At 39.3% G+C, this 14,024-nt stretch overlaps 1 protein-coding gene across 4 annotated transcripts in view; it reads right to left on the bottom strand.

Annotated features, from left to right (window-relative positions):
• Esr1 (estrogen receptor 1) overlaps positions 1 to 14,024 on the bottom strand; it is a 293,257-nt gene that overhangs the window by 243,143 nt on the left and 36,090 nt on the right. For all 4 annotated transcript variants that reach the window (XM_008847745.2, XM_017801829.1, XM_017801831.1 and 1 more), the window contains exon 3: positions 12,559 to 12,743. In XM_008847745.2, coding sequence (XP_008845967.1) covers positions 12,559 to 12,743 — 185 coding nt within the window. The remainder of the gene's footprint in view (positions 1 to 12,558; positions 12,744 to 14,024) is intronic.

Below are 14,024 nucleotides of genomic sequence, written 5' to 3'. Positions count from 1 at the left end.
GAGGAAGCATAAAAATTTACTTACGTCATGTTAATTAGTAGAGGTGATAAACAATACCATTGAAATCTACCCGATGACTTTATAGATATACACAGCATCAAAGATCCAAGTGCAACCGATTATGACTAGTAATAATCCGATACATACAGATTAGAGATGCATGCGCCAACATCTCAGTGTTAGTAGCCAAAACAATGAGTCTTTCTGCAAGGAACAATTTATTCTGAAATGAAATGGAGATCTTTTTGAAAGGTTGAGGGCTCATTTGATTTTATGTCTTACATTGCTTGTACTGATTTCAATATTATATAACTGTTTTGATTCAGCTGTGAACCTAGAAACTTGCAACCACATGTAAAAGACATGTACTCTTGCTCTGGAGTGTATTACTGAATATGTTAAAGCTGTAGTGAAATGCTTCTTCTAATCATGTAGTTATTTTAAAAAACATTACCATTGAAATCTACCTGATGACTTTATATCCATGCTCAGATGCCTAGAAGCTCAGAAAGTAACCAACAGTGACTAGTAATAATCAGATATTTAGAGATTAGAAATGCATGTGCGAACATCCAATGTCAATTGCATTGAAAAAGAATTTTTCTGTATGAAACTGTGTATTTTAATAATGAAATGAAGATCTTTTTTAAAGGTTAAAACCTCATTTAATTTTATGTCTTATTGGGTTTAGACTGAGTAAAATATTGTATAACTGTAATAATTCAATTGTAAACCTAAAAATTCACAGCCAATTTTGAAAAAGATGCATCTTAGCTCAGAAAATTGTTATTGAATATGTCAGTGCTGTTGTAATGAAATGCTTCTTCTAAGTATGTGCTTATTAAATAAATAATTTAATAAAAAAATTAAAAAAGAAAGATGTTGGAGTTTCTGCTGTGGTTTGTGTAAGTATCCCCCAAGGGCCCATGTATGAAAGACTTGACCCCCATCCCAGGCATTATTGAGAGATATTGGGGTATTTAAGTGGTAGGGCACAGTGGGAAGTCTCGTCATTGGAGGTATGTCTTTGAAGGCGATATGTGATGCAAGCCTGTTCTTTCCGTTTTTGTTCTGCTCATAAGTTGAACAGGGCTCCTTCCACTATGACACACTGCCTCTTCACAGGTCCAACAGCAATGGGTCTCACTGATCCTGGACTGAAATCTCCAAAGCTTCGAGTTAAAACAAACCCTTCCTCTCTCAAGTTGATGATCTAGGTGCTCGTGACTAATGACAGGCTGACTACAGCTGCTTTTCCATCATTAATAAGGTACGACCTTCACATCTAAGCCACTCTTTCATCAACTTTCTTTAAAATTAATTGAGGAAATTGATTCCAATCCCCACGCCTGGACAGGAACAGGGTGTTGATTCTGTTCTCTGACTGCTAGATAAATTCTCTCTGTATATCAAGCTATCGTCTCAAACTCAGCATGTCTAGAATTGAACTTCCTTTATCTCTCAGTTAATTGGCCTTAGTGTCCCCCAGTTCATTCATTTCCCTCTGAACACCTTTTGCTCTTTTTACTCCTAGGAAATACGTGTTGAGTCATTTTAATAATACACAGTGTATAATACATAATACACTGCATAATATAATGCCATTCTTTCTTCCATTACACTTCTCATTCTATCCCCCTTTCTCACGCTTTACAAACACCATACATCTTCAAACCCCTGAGTTGAGTACCAGCCTGCTGGACTTGATCTCTCCACTCTCTTCTTTTACTGGTCTCTCTGACGTGCACGTTCCCATTTAAAGTCATGAGACACTCTTTCATCACATCTATACCTTATTGGGGAAAGTGATGGCTTTCTGAGTCGCCTAAAACACCAAAGTGGTCCTAACCTTTCATTCATCCATTCATTTGCTCATTGAGTGACTCCCATATTACAAGCCTTGATTTGAGTCTAACCTCTGAGGAGTACACAGTCAGAATGGGCAGGAAAAAACATGCATGTAAATAGATGTAATCCAATGGGACAACACCTGACGGAGGCGCCAGAAGAGAGCGAGCTGCTGCATCAGAACCTGAGACTTTTATGACAGTCCTGTTGGACGAGCATAAGAAGAACTTTATGGGTAAATCTGGAAAGTACTTCTCATAAAAAAATACAATAAACAGACAAACAATTCAGTTTGTGTAACATATACCACATACAAGTACAAGCAGTGATTTCAAAACATCTAGCAAGAAAGGCTAGAACGTGACTGTGTAAATCCTCAAACACTTGTCTAAGGATTATTCTTTGGGCCGTGGAAGTCATTAAAGGATTCTTTGCAAAGGACAGATGGGAAATATGCAGAATGGCTTCCAAAAAGTAAAAGTAAATGAAGCAAATTGTTTAGAAGAAGATTGAACTACTGTGATTATCTTGGGGAGCCAACTCTGAATAATGGGAATGGGGTGGACGTGCACTTAAGAGATAGACCCTATAGAAATATGTAAAAGTTCTGATTGAAAATGTCAGAGACAAGGGCTGCAAAGGATGGTACTAACTGGAACTCCAAGATCTGAAGTCTGAGACAATGGTGGAGTGGACAGGCATCACGGCCAGGAGCTGCTGGCAGCAGGAGTCAATCAGGAGTTTCTGAGAAGTCAGAATAGAGCAGGGGGCAGATTTAAGAGAGAGTCACCTTTGTTTCTGTCACTGTGATAAAACACCATGAGGAAAGTAATTTATAGAAGAAAGAATTTATTTGGACTTATGGTTCCAGAGGGTCCATAACACCGGGAGAGGGCATGGCAGGAGGTGGCTGGAACAGAAGGCCGGAGTTCGCATCTTCAAGCACACAGGAAGCAGAAAGCAAAACTGGAAGTCAAGTCGGGCAAGGTTATGAACTCTCAGAGCCCTCCCCATAGTGACATGCTTCCTCCAGCAAATCCTCACCTCCTAAGGGTTCTATGACCTCCTCAAACAGCTCCACTACCAGGGAACTGAGTTTTCAAATATTTAAGCCCATGGGGGACATTTATCACTCAAATCACCACATTAACTAACCGTACGTCTTAGTTTGTTTCTTCATTGCTGTGACAAAATACTTTGACCAATACCAACTTGGGGAGGAAAGGGTTTATTTGTCTTACATCTCCCAGGTTACAGTTCATCAGGGAGCCCAAGGTAGGAACTCAGGGCAGGAAGCTGGAGGCAGGAGCTGGAGCACAGGCCATGGAGAGCACTGCTTACTGGCTTGCTCCCCTGGCCCCTGCTCAGCCTGCTTTTTTATACAACACAGGCCCACCTGCCCAGGGCTGGCACCACCCACAGTGGGCTGGGCCCTCCCAGATCATTCATCAAGAAGATGCCCCTCAGACATGGCCACAGGCCAGTCCAATAGAGGCAATTCCCCAATTGAAACTCCCTCAACCCAGGTGTGTCAAGTTGACACTAAAGCTATCCAGCACACCATAGTACTTTGGGCCTTAAATATAGTAATAGTTTCCTACACCTGCCATAACAAAGTACCACCAGTGGGTGCCTTCAAATAAAATAAATGTGGGCTGGAAAGATGGTTCAATGGTTAGTAGCACTTCCTGCTCTTGCAGAGGACCTGGGTTTGGGTCTCAACACCCAAAGGGAGGCTCATAACTGCCTGTAACTCCAGATCCAAAGGATCTAACACCCTCTTCTGGCTTCTGTAGGCACCAGGTGTGAACGAAGTGCACACACATACAGGCAGGCACTCACATATACGCACAAAAATAAATAAATATAAAATAGTTACATAAATGTCTTGTGTCATAGCTGGAGGCTTAAGGTCTGAAGTGAAGGTTGGCTATGCTTGCACTGCTGGCCTCTGCCTACCTCCTGGTGTTGGCCAGTCATCTTTCTTTATATATATATATATATCCTCTTTCCATTGTAACATGTTTATATCCAGTTTTCCCTCTTCTTGCAAGGGTAACAGCCATATTGGGCTAAGAGTCTTTTATACTCCAGGATGACCTCATTTTAACAAATTATATCTGTCACATCTTTATTTTGCTAACAGGCCACATTCTGAGGTACTAGAGTGTAGGACAGCAGCATCTCTTTGTGGGGATATAATCCAATCCACATCAGCTATGAATGAAGTCCCACAGGAAACTTGGTAGAAGAAGGAAGGGAGAAAAGAAAGAAACATGGATTGCAGACTTCACAGGGCCACTTTTACAGAGCTGAAGAGGGAAAACAGAAAAAAAGGACAGCAACCCTAACTTCTTTCAGGTTAGCTCACTCAGTGATGCTATTTCACACACCTGGAATTGTTCCAAAATTCTTGCTACCTGTAAGAAATCTTGCATTGCTTTCCAAGTCTGTATCAAATGGGCCGCTGTATTGGTAGTCCAACGCAATGAAATGGCTTCCTTCTGTGAGATCCTCTAGTGACTTTCATCCTCTTCACTCCTGGCCCTACTCTACTGTTAGACACAAACGAGTCCAAGCCTACTGAAGGCACAGGAGGTATTCAAGTGCACACAGGAATACGGGGAGACAGCACAAGGTAAAGTAACAGCTAAAAGGATGACTTCGTGAAAGTTTGAGGGCTTTAAAGAAAGCTAATCTGCATATCAAAGGGGACAAAGTGACCACACATCGTATAGAAAATGAGATGAGATTTCTAAATTCTACATCTGATAAGAGATTAATAGACAAAACACCCAATGACAGCTCAAAAACATAAAAAGCATCGAAAATCAGACAATAGACTCTGCAATTACCTGTTTTTAAAACGGGTAACAGACATTCATCAAAGGACACACCCAAGTAACGCATGGTTATGTGAAAAAAAACACTTCAACATCATTAATCATAGAAAGGCACATCAAAAGCACAGTGAAATAACACTTCATTGGAGTAAGAATCGTCACTACTAAAAAAAGACAAAGGATAAGGGCCAGTGAGGACACAGAAAATGCACCTCCCATGCTGTTAGACAACGTGTAAGTTCATTGTGCCATTATGGAACACAGAGTGAAAAGCCCTCAAAAAACTAAACTAAGAGTATCACAAGATTTAGCAACTCCTCCCCTGGCTATATAACTAGTGGAAATGAAATCAGCAAGTCAAAGAGGCATCTTCATTCCTGCTTACATCCACATTATTCACCGTAGCCAAGAAATGAAATGCTCATGAGTGTTCATTAATTAATGAAAAAGGAAAGAAAAATTGTAAGACAGATACATACATAATGTGTGCATATATATATATATACACACACTGAAGCACCACTTAGTTATAAAAATCAATGGCATTGTGACATTTGCAACAACATGGACAGAACTGGAAAACGTTAATTAAATAGGCCAGCCACAGAAACAAACATCACATGATCTCACTCATATTCCGAATCTAAGCAGATTATTCTTAATGAACTCGAAAGTAAAATGACAGTTACTAAAGGCTGGAGAGAGGGAGGGACTGGGAAAATTGGCCAATGAGTACTAAGTTAGATAGGAATAAGAATTTCTGTAGGGCTATTATTATACAGTAGAGGGACTATAGATAATTACAGCATACTGCATGTGGTGGTTTGAATTACTGTCCCCCATAGGCTCCAAGTACTGGGACATTGGGTCTCCAGTTTATGGCACTCTTTGGGGAGGGTCATGGAACTTTTAGGAGGTGTGGTCCATCCTAGAGGAAGCATGTCACTGAGGGCAGCCTTGAGAGTTCTTAAGCTTTGCCAGATTTCCAGTCTCACTCTGCTTCTTGTCTCTGCTTAAAGATATGATTGCTTGGCTTTCTGCTCCAGCCACCTTTGCTGCCACGCCTCCCCCACAGTTATGGACTCTAATCCCTCTGGAATCATAAGCTAAATAAACTCCTTGTTCTATAAGTTTCCTTGATCATGGTGTTTTATCACAGCAACAGAAAAGCAACTAATACATTGTAGATTTCCAAAAGCTATAGGGAAAGATCCTGAACATTTCCATCACAGGTTTGAGGAAAAAGTTATGTTTACTCTGATATGAACACACAAAGCACATATGTATCAAAATATCACATGGTATCCCACAGATTTGTACAATTTCTATGTGTTAATTGAAAATGTTAAGGTGTGAGAGAAAGCAAAGTAAGAGAGCATTTAAGAATATTTTGGTAATGGTTTTCAGGGTTGCTTTTGGTAGGATAAAAGCTGAAGAATTCTCTGAGAAAGGGCTTGTTGTCAGAGATCTGGATGGTGAGAAGCCAGTCAGTGCAGCTGGGGAGATGACTCACTAAGTAAAGAGTTTGCTGGACAAGCATAAGAACCAGACTTCAGATTCCCCAGAACCCATGTTAAAAAAAAAAAAAAAAAAAAAAAGCAGGATGGACACGGTGGCCTGCCTGTAATCCTAGCACATGGGAGGTAGAGAGAAGGAGTCCCCAGAGCAAGCTGGCTAGCCGGACTAGTGAAAACAGTGAGCTCCTGGTTCAGCAAGAGACCCGGCTTCATACGCAGTGTGCAGAGTGATCAGGAAGACACCCATTGTCAATCTCCACATACACATACACACACACACACACACACACACACACATACGCATACACACAAGTGTGCACCCACACTCATGAAAACACCACATACACATACAAATGCAAAAACCATGGAAGCTGGCTAAGAGAAGATCTGGGTGAGGCAAGCAAAAGGAATGAGACAAGTGTATACACTCAGGTCCTGAAGAAGGAACCAGCTGGTATGTTGGAGGGAGAGAAGAAAGCTCTGCAGCTGGATTACAGTGAATTGGGAAGATGCTGGCAGGCATAGGCATATGTAAAATGATTTAAGGCATATAAAGGATTTTATAAAGATTTATTTTTATTTATGTGTGTATGCCACATGTGTGTTCCTTGAAGCTGGAATTATAGGCAGTTTTGAGTCACCTGATCTAGGTGCTGAGAACCAAACTCACATCCTCTGAAAGAACAACAAGCACTCTTAACCACTGAGCCATCTCTCTAGCCACAATAAAGGAATTTTTAATGGGACATTGAGGGTTTTAAAGTTAAAATCATATTATTGAATTAATTATCTAAAAGATTTCTCTTGCAGGGGAACTAGACCATAGAGGGCTATATGTGGAAATGTGGAGGAAAGATTTAGTATTTTTAACGAATATTTGTATTGAGTTTTTGTGTATTTCATACAATAAATTTTAATCATATTTAGACCCCCTTGCCAGTCACACTTCCATAGTCCCCCCGCCACCACTGGATTTCCAGCATTCTGTGATATATTTTAAGGTCTACCCATGTACCCAGATGTACCTCAGTGAAAGTTCATCTACTGGAGTCTAGTCAGCCTATCTAGATTCATTCCCTTAAACATCAACTCTCCCTCACTCTGCAGTAATCAGTTTCCAATAGTTAAGGTTGAGGCCTGCTATTTTGTATGTGTGTTGACAGGATTTCTAAACATTTTTAAAACAAATTCTAGAGAAAAATAATCCCATGAAGATGTAAATGCCTCTCAGCTCCTAACCCTCTTCCTAACCCTAACACAGATGCGTAAATCAATCCAGGAGAGAGGAAACCAATATGGAAGTAAACCAAGCCTGAGTGAACAAAGTTGAGTCCCCAAGCTTACAGTAGCAGAACTCTAAAACATGGAGCCGGCTAATGAAGTCCCCTCCACAGCTGTTTCAGGAGCTATCCAGGGTGCTGGCCAGCCTCACCCTGCAGCATTCTAAAGCCCAAGTGGCTCAAGCTCTGTTATCCATGTTGGACTAAACCTGAACCAGACGCAACCTTAAAACCATGTCCTCTTGGTCCCAGTTACCCTGTGAGCCAATCCCTGACTTCACCATGTATGTTGGGGCCAAATTGAGCAACTTCCACACACATTTGTCAGAACGTGAATAGAATGGTTCAATAGTGGGTCAATAGGCTAGGCCCTCACTGTCAATGGCCTTCTGGAGTCATAATGGAAGAGAAACAATAAAATCAGTAGAACTCTTTTTCCTTGCAATAATACTCAAGGTAATCTGATTGCTGAAGCTATAACCAGACCAGCTTATGCAATTCAGTGCATAGTTTCTGTCTAAAGACATAGTTCTATGCATGCAATTATTAATAAATTCATAGAATATGCAATTTCATCCCTCTGACTTAAACAAGATCCTTGACTTTGCTTTTAAAAAATATATTCAACTGGAAGCCATTACTCAATTCCTTAAGTAATAGTGTTTGTACACAAGTAGTGGATGAAAATGTGTGTGCTTTCAAGTCAAACACTTTACCTCTTCAACCAAAACACTTAGAGCGTGAGAATAATCTGATGTATACTCATTTCTAGCTCTCTTCTTAAGTAACAAGGAAAACAAGCAGAGCTTCAGCATCTTCAGGACTTTCCACCCACGAGTCAGACCCTTCACTGTCCTTAAATGTGTTTGAGGGTCACTGTGATTTATAAAGAGCCACAGGAGTTCAGGAAAACTTTTTATTCCAAGTTATCAAGACTCTGGTGAGAAAACAGGCCTAGAAACCTTTACCCTTGCCTGGCTCTTTTGTACAGTTAGAAACAAATGAAATATATAGAAGTGCCATGAAATTGGAAAAGAAATCAATCATTCCTCATGGACACAGTCTCAGATTAAATGCATAGCCTAAGAACAGCATTGTTCAAACTGATGGCAAATTAATATTGTTGATTTTTATTAGCAGGATTCCACATGTTCTTTCCTCCTGGATTTCAGTCACATATTTATTCATATGAATAACCCTCATTCTTTGCTCCTTTCACCTCGCTCTCTTGACTCATTATTCAGACTTAATTTTTATCTGTAAACATTCTGTGAGAGCCTTACTTCCCGCCTCTGCAGAACTGAGTGAAGTTTAGATTCCTGTGACATTCCTCACTCACCCCCCCACCACCATAACATCTGTCATACTGTAATTTAAAAATTGCTTGTTTATTTATTCCTTTCTAATTCTACTAAATAAACTCAATGAGAAGAGGGACAGATCTTCCATCATTATGTCTCCAGGGCTTTGCACAGTGCTTTGCATACAAGTATTCAATAAATAAATGGCTACATTAGTGACTGTGATCATTTTAAAGTCCCTCGTTCTCTAAAACTCAGCCTTATTTCTGGACTTCTTTTAGAACTTTGGACTCAATATTCACCCTGTTTAAGAAACCTTTCATATATAAACACACCTTAATGCATAAGAAATTTCTAAAATCAGGTAAAAATTGCACCCATATGGTATAATTTTGGTGAAATTCTACTATTTAGCATAATATATTATATTATATATTACATTATATATAATATATTATACTAACATATTATAGCAGTATCTTACATATATATATGACAGACATAAAAGTTACATTTTTGAGACAAGGTCTTACATCATAGCCCTGCCTGGCCTAGAACTCACTGTGTAGGCCAGGCTGACTTCAAGTCACAGAGATCCACCTTCTGCCTCCTGAGTGCTAGAATTATAAGTGTGTGCCATCACATCTGGCTAAAGACACATATTTCTAATTAGCAAAAAAGTAAGCAAAATTTTGAAAATATACTTGACCTTGAGATAATGTTATACCAATAAAATGTCTATTTATATAAGCTTATCTTTCCTTCATTGATTTTTTTTTGTAAGTGTATCTTTCTTTTTTCTTTTTTCACTTTGATGCCTTAATACTTAAAGCTTGGTGGGGTTTTAAATTTACAACCTGCAATATTTTCTTCACTTGTATTTATCTACTGTTGGTTTGTTTGTCCAGGTGACACTGTATCTATACATATTTATTTTCTAATTTTATCAAAAGAACAAGTTATGCCAGGCATGGTGGTGCACACCTTTAATCCCAGCACTCCGGAGGCAGAGGCAGGCAGATCTCTGTGAGTTCAAGCCAAGCCTGGTCTACATAGTGAGTTCCAGGACAGCTGGGGATACAGGACCCTGTCAAAAAAAAAAAAAAAAAAAAAAAAAAAAAAAAAAAGAACAAATTATCTCTCGTTTCCCATATAAACTCAAATTTTGTGGAATTATGAATTTTGGCTTATACATTTTTAAATTCACCCTAGAATATCTACACAAATACAGACTAAATTATCTATAAAACATAAAAAAAAGAAAACTTGTAATTTTAAAACCACCTACTTTTAGGTCTCCTTTCACAAATAATGGCATTTAGATTATATAAACTCAAATAAAAATTAACTCACAGATTGACGTGTTATAGCCCACAGGAAAGTTTGGTAAGTTACTTGTTTTTATAAAATTATTTGGGCACATAGCCACTCCCACTCATTTGCATATTGCCTCCCACAGCCACTCCCACGTATTTGCATATATTGTCTCATACAGCTACTCCTGGTTATTTGCATATTGTGCTATATAGCCACTCCTGTTTATTTGCATATTGGTTACACTGCTAGAGTTGAGCTGCAGCAAAGGAGACAGTATGGCCTGTAAAGGTTAAAACAGCTGCTTTACCCTTTAAATAAAAACTGTGTCAACTGCTGCCCTAAATCATATTTATTGATAGAAGAATTCAGTCTCACTAAATGGCTTCTTCAGTTGCATAGCTGAGCATATCCATTAATTATATCTTTTTCAGATACTTTTGCACTACCAATGAAAAGATGACCTATTTTCAACTACCAAAAGGCAAGCAGGAAAAATTTTAAATATATTGAAAATATTTAAAATTTCTAAAATTTTTAAAATTAAAAATATTTTGAACTTGAGACAATTCCACAACAAAATACATACTTTAGTATGTGGATGTGTATGTGGTAATCATGTGTGTGGACACGTGTATGTGTATGTGTGTATGTGCTCTTATGTAGTAGGTGTGTGTGGAGGCTTGAAGTCGACATCAAGTGTCTTCCTCAACACTTTCAACTTCTTTATTGAGGCAGGTTTCTCACTGAAACCAGAGTTCCCAATTCCATCTAGTCTAGCTAACCACCTTGCCCCGGGGATGCTCTGCCTCTGCATCATGAGTGTTGAGACTGCAGGTAGCCACTACACCTGCCCGACTTTTTAATGTGGATTCTGGGGATCCAAATCCTGATCCTCAAGCTTGTGTGGCAAGCACTTTCTCTACTAACTATCTTCCCAAACCTCAATTACATATTTTTTTTTACAAGCTTACCTTTTCTTCATTGACTTTTGTAAGTGTATTATTGGCAAAATAATAATAATTTAGATTTTATGAAATCAAATAAAGAGTAAAACTACAAACTAAAATATTTGTCAAAAGACCTGTTAAAATATTAAGATGGTATCAGCCAATAAAATTAATAGTCTGTGTGCGATGCACTCAAAGACACAGATTCACACAAAGATTTTCTATAGAGAATATCATTAATTTTTATAAAAACACAGACAAAAAATTGTCCAAGTCTCACGGCAGAATTCTAAAAGAATTGAAAGCAATAAGTGTCAAAGAAAATGCTTTTAAAATGGACCACATTGACCTCACAGGCTTCTCTATTAAGATATGAACAGCTTTAAAAAAAAAAAAATCCTCCACCCACTGGAAGGAAAGAAACAGTCTATACCATCCCCCAAATCAGAGCAGTGAGAGCCACCACAGAAAGCTCCCAAGAGTCATGTCTTCAGTCAGTGTCTGCTAATCTAGTAGGTTCTGATTTTCAAAAAGTTCCTCAAGCCTAGATATCTGTAGAAAGAACTACACAAAAACTTCCACAGAAGTATTCTCTGTATTTATGTACTAAGCTCCACTTAAGCTATAATGGTAAAGGAGTAAGGCAAAGTAAGAGAGGAAAATATCTCACTACTAAGACAAAGGTAAATTCCGAAAGCCAAGAATGCAGCCAGACTCTTATTCCTGCCCAAAGGTCTGTAGGATAGATACCTTACATAGTAAAAATAACTGATATTTTCCAAAGGAATGCTATATAATGCAGTAACACTAATGTTCTAAAGTAGAAATAAAATCCAGCTGGTGGTATATCAAAAAAAATGTACTTGGTAAACTACATACAAAAAGAGATTGAGGCAGTCAGGAGAATCAAATGTTACAGCTGGTACTTAAAAACTATTTGGTACAGATGAAACATCCCTGCTATAAGACACCAGACATTGACTGTGTTCATGCTAGCAAAAGGTCATGTCATCCATTGAGACTAGAAAGAGATCTAAGACAGGAAAAGAACAAACTGAATGAGAATTGGTCTGGAGCAAAGATCAGAACAGAATATTCACCTGGCCAAGGCCAAGGCAGAGAGATAATTATGCGCAGACAATATCACACGAAATCACAGAAGATAAGTTGGCTGCAGAACCAGATTGATCACCTGCCATCCCTGAGTCAGGGTAGAGACATTTCTCTGAGCCCCAGCAGCCCAGTTACTGCAACTCTTCTTTGGAAGTGCTCAAGGCTGTTTGATTTTTGCCAGGAGGAAGCAGAAATCCTGAGCCACTAATGCCTCGGCAGGTCCACTCGACCTGAGAGTCTGCCTCTCTTCTCTACATTTCTTCCAAGGATAACGGAGGAACCTACTGAGTGCTAGTAACGTTTTGTACAAATAGCTGACCATGTCTTCCTTCCTCACTCTCTTCTGCTTTTAGGATCACAAATAGAATGCTGTTTTGACAACACACTATTACCTTGAATACTTCTCTTGAAGAAAGCCTTGCAGCCCTCACAGGACCACACCCCATAATGGTAGCCTGATGCATAGTCATTGCACACTGCACAGTAACGTGTCTCCTTGGCTGACTCCATGCTCCCCTTCTCATTGCTGCCAGACAGTCTCTCTCGGCCACTCTGGCGTCGGTTATCTGAGTTGGACCTGGGAGGAAAAATATAAGAGAAAAACAAAACAAAACAAAAAAAAAAAGTGAGTCCATTAGCCTTGGAGAAGCAACCATGCACTCTCCTCTGAAGACAGTCAGAAGATGGCAGACCCACTTTATCCTGACATTTTGAAATAATGAATCATAATGTAAGCTCATCTTTCATTATCTCCTCCTGACTCTTGCAGCAAAAGGTGTTTGTCTGTTATATTAACCTTGAAGAAAAATTGTTTATTGAAAACTTGCTTAAAAATGGACTGCCTACCCCAGAAGAGATTAGCCATAAAGCAACAGGATGAAGTTGGCAGGATTCTAACACACATCTTCATTTTCTCAAAGATTCACAATTAAGTCAGAACCAAGAGAGACCAATCCTCATTCCAATTCTAGACCACACGAAGGGGCTTAGGAAATAGAGACAAAGCCTGAAACAGCTGGTATATTTGGCGCTCAGATGAACTGATGAGCTGTGGAAGGCACACAGAGAAAACAATTCAAATTCCTCTACTATTGTTACCAAGCAACCCTGGGCATCAGTTTTTACAACTGCATACTATAATTTGAGGGTATAATTCTTCAATATTCAATAACATTCTTTAAAACATGTGAAGAGCTGAGGAACACAGATGGTTACCCCAACCTTTAAAGCCTCTGCGGAAGAAGCATACCCCCAAGAACCGAGCTGAAAACGCACAGTAAGAGGAACCAAGAAAATGGGGGAGTAAAAAGCTTTAAGAATGCTTTACAAATAGAGCTTTCAACGATGTCGAATGGAAAGAGAAGCCAATGAAACGAGAACTACTAACGTGAATCTGGACTTGAACAAGAACGTGCTTGGCAAAGGGTCAAGGCAAGGGTCGACATGTACGCCACTTCCCGAACCCACTGATTGGAAGAGTAGATGGAGTGAGGTGCTGAGGACAAAGGAAGGCCATTCTTTTCAGAACTTGGGTGAAGCTGGGGATAGAGAAAGACAGGATGGTAACCAAGGAATGTAAGAACACTCGTACAAGGGTTGTTAAATGAAAAAACTAGCGAAGGCCTTGTACAGAATGAAGGGTCGCTCCAACGCCGAAACAAAGGGGTGGTCCAACAGAGCAGGAATACATGAAGGGGACAGAAGAAGGTAAAAGAATAAAAGTCAAAACGGAAACTGAATCAGCTGAGATGAGAGACATAGTTTCTAGAACTGCTTCAATGAAAATACCTGGAGGAAGGCTGAAAGAAAGGGAAGGAAGGAAGGAAGGAAGGAAGGAAGGAAGGAAGGAAGGAAGGAA

Source organism: Nannospalax galili, unplaced genomic scaffold (genome assembly GCF_000622305.1).
Source record: "Nannospalax galili isolate Female #2095 unplaced genomic scaffold, S.galili_v1.0 scaffold563, whole genome shotgun sequence".
Taxonomy (NCBI): Eukaryota; Metazoa; Chordata; class Mammalia; order Rodentia; family Spalacidae; genus Nannospalax; species Nannospalax galili.
This window is presented reverse-complemented; position numbering and strand designations above follow the sequence as displayed.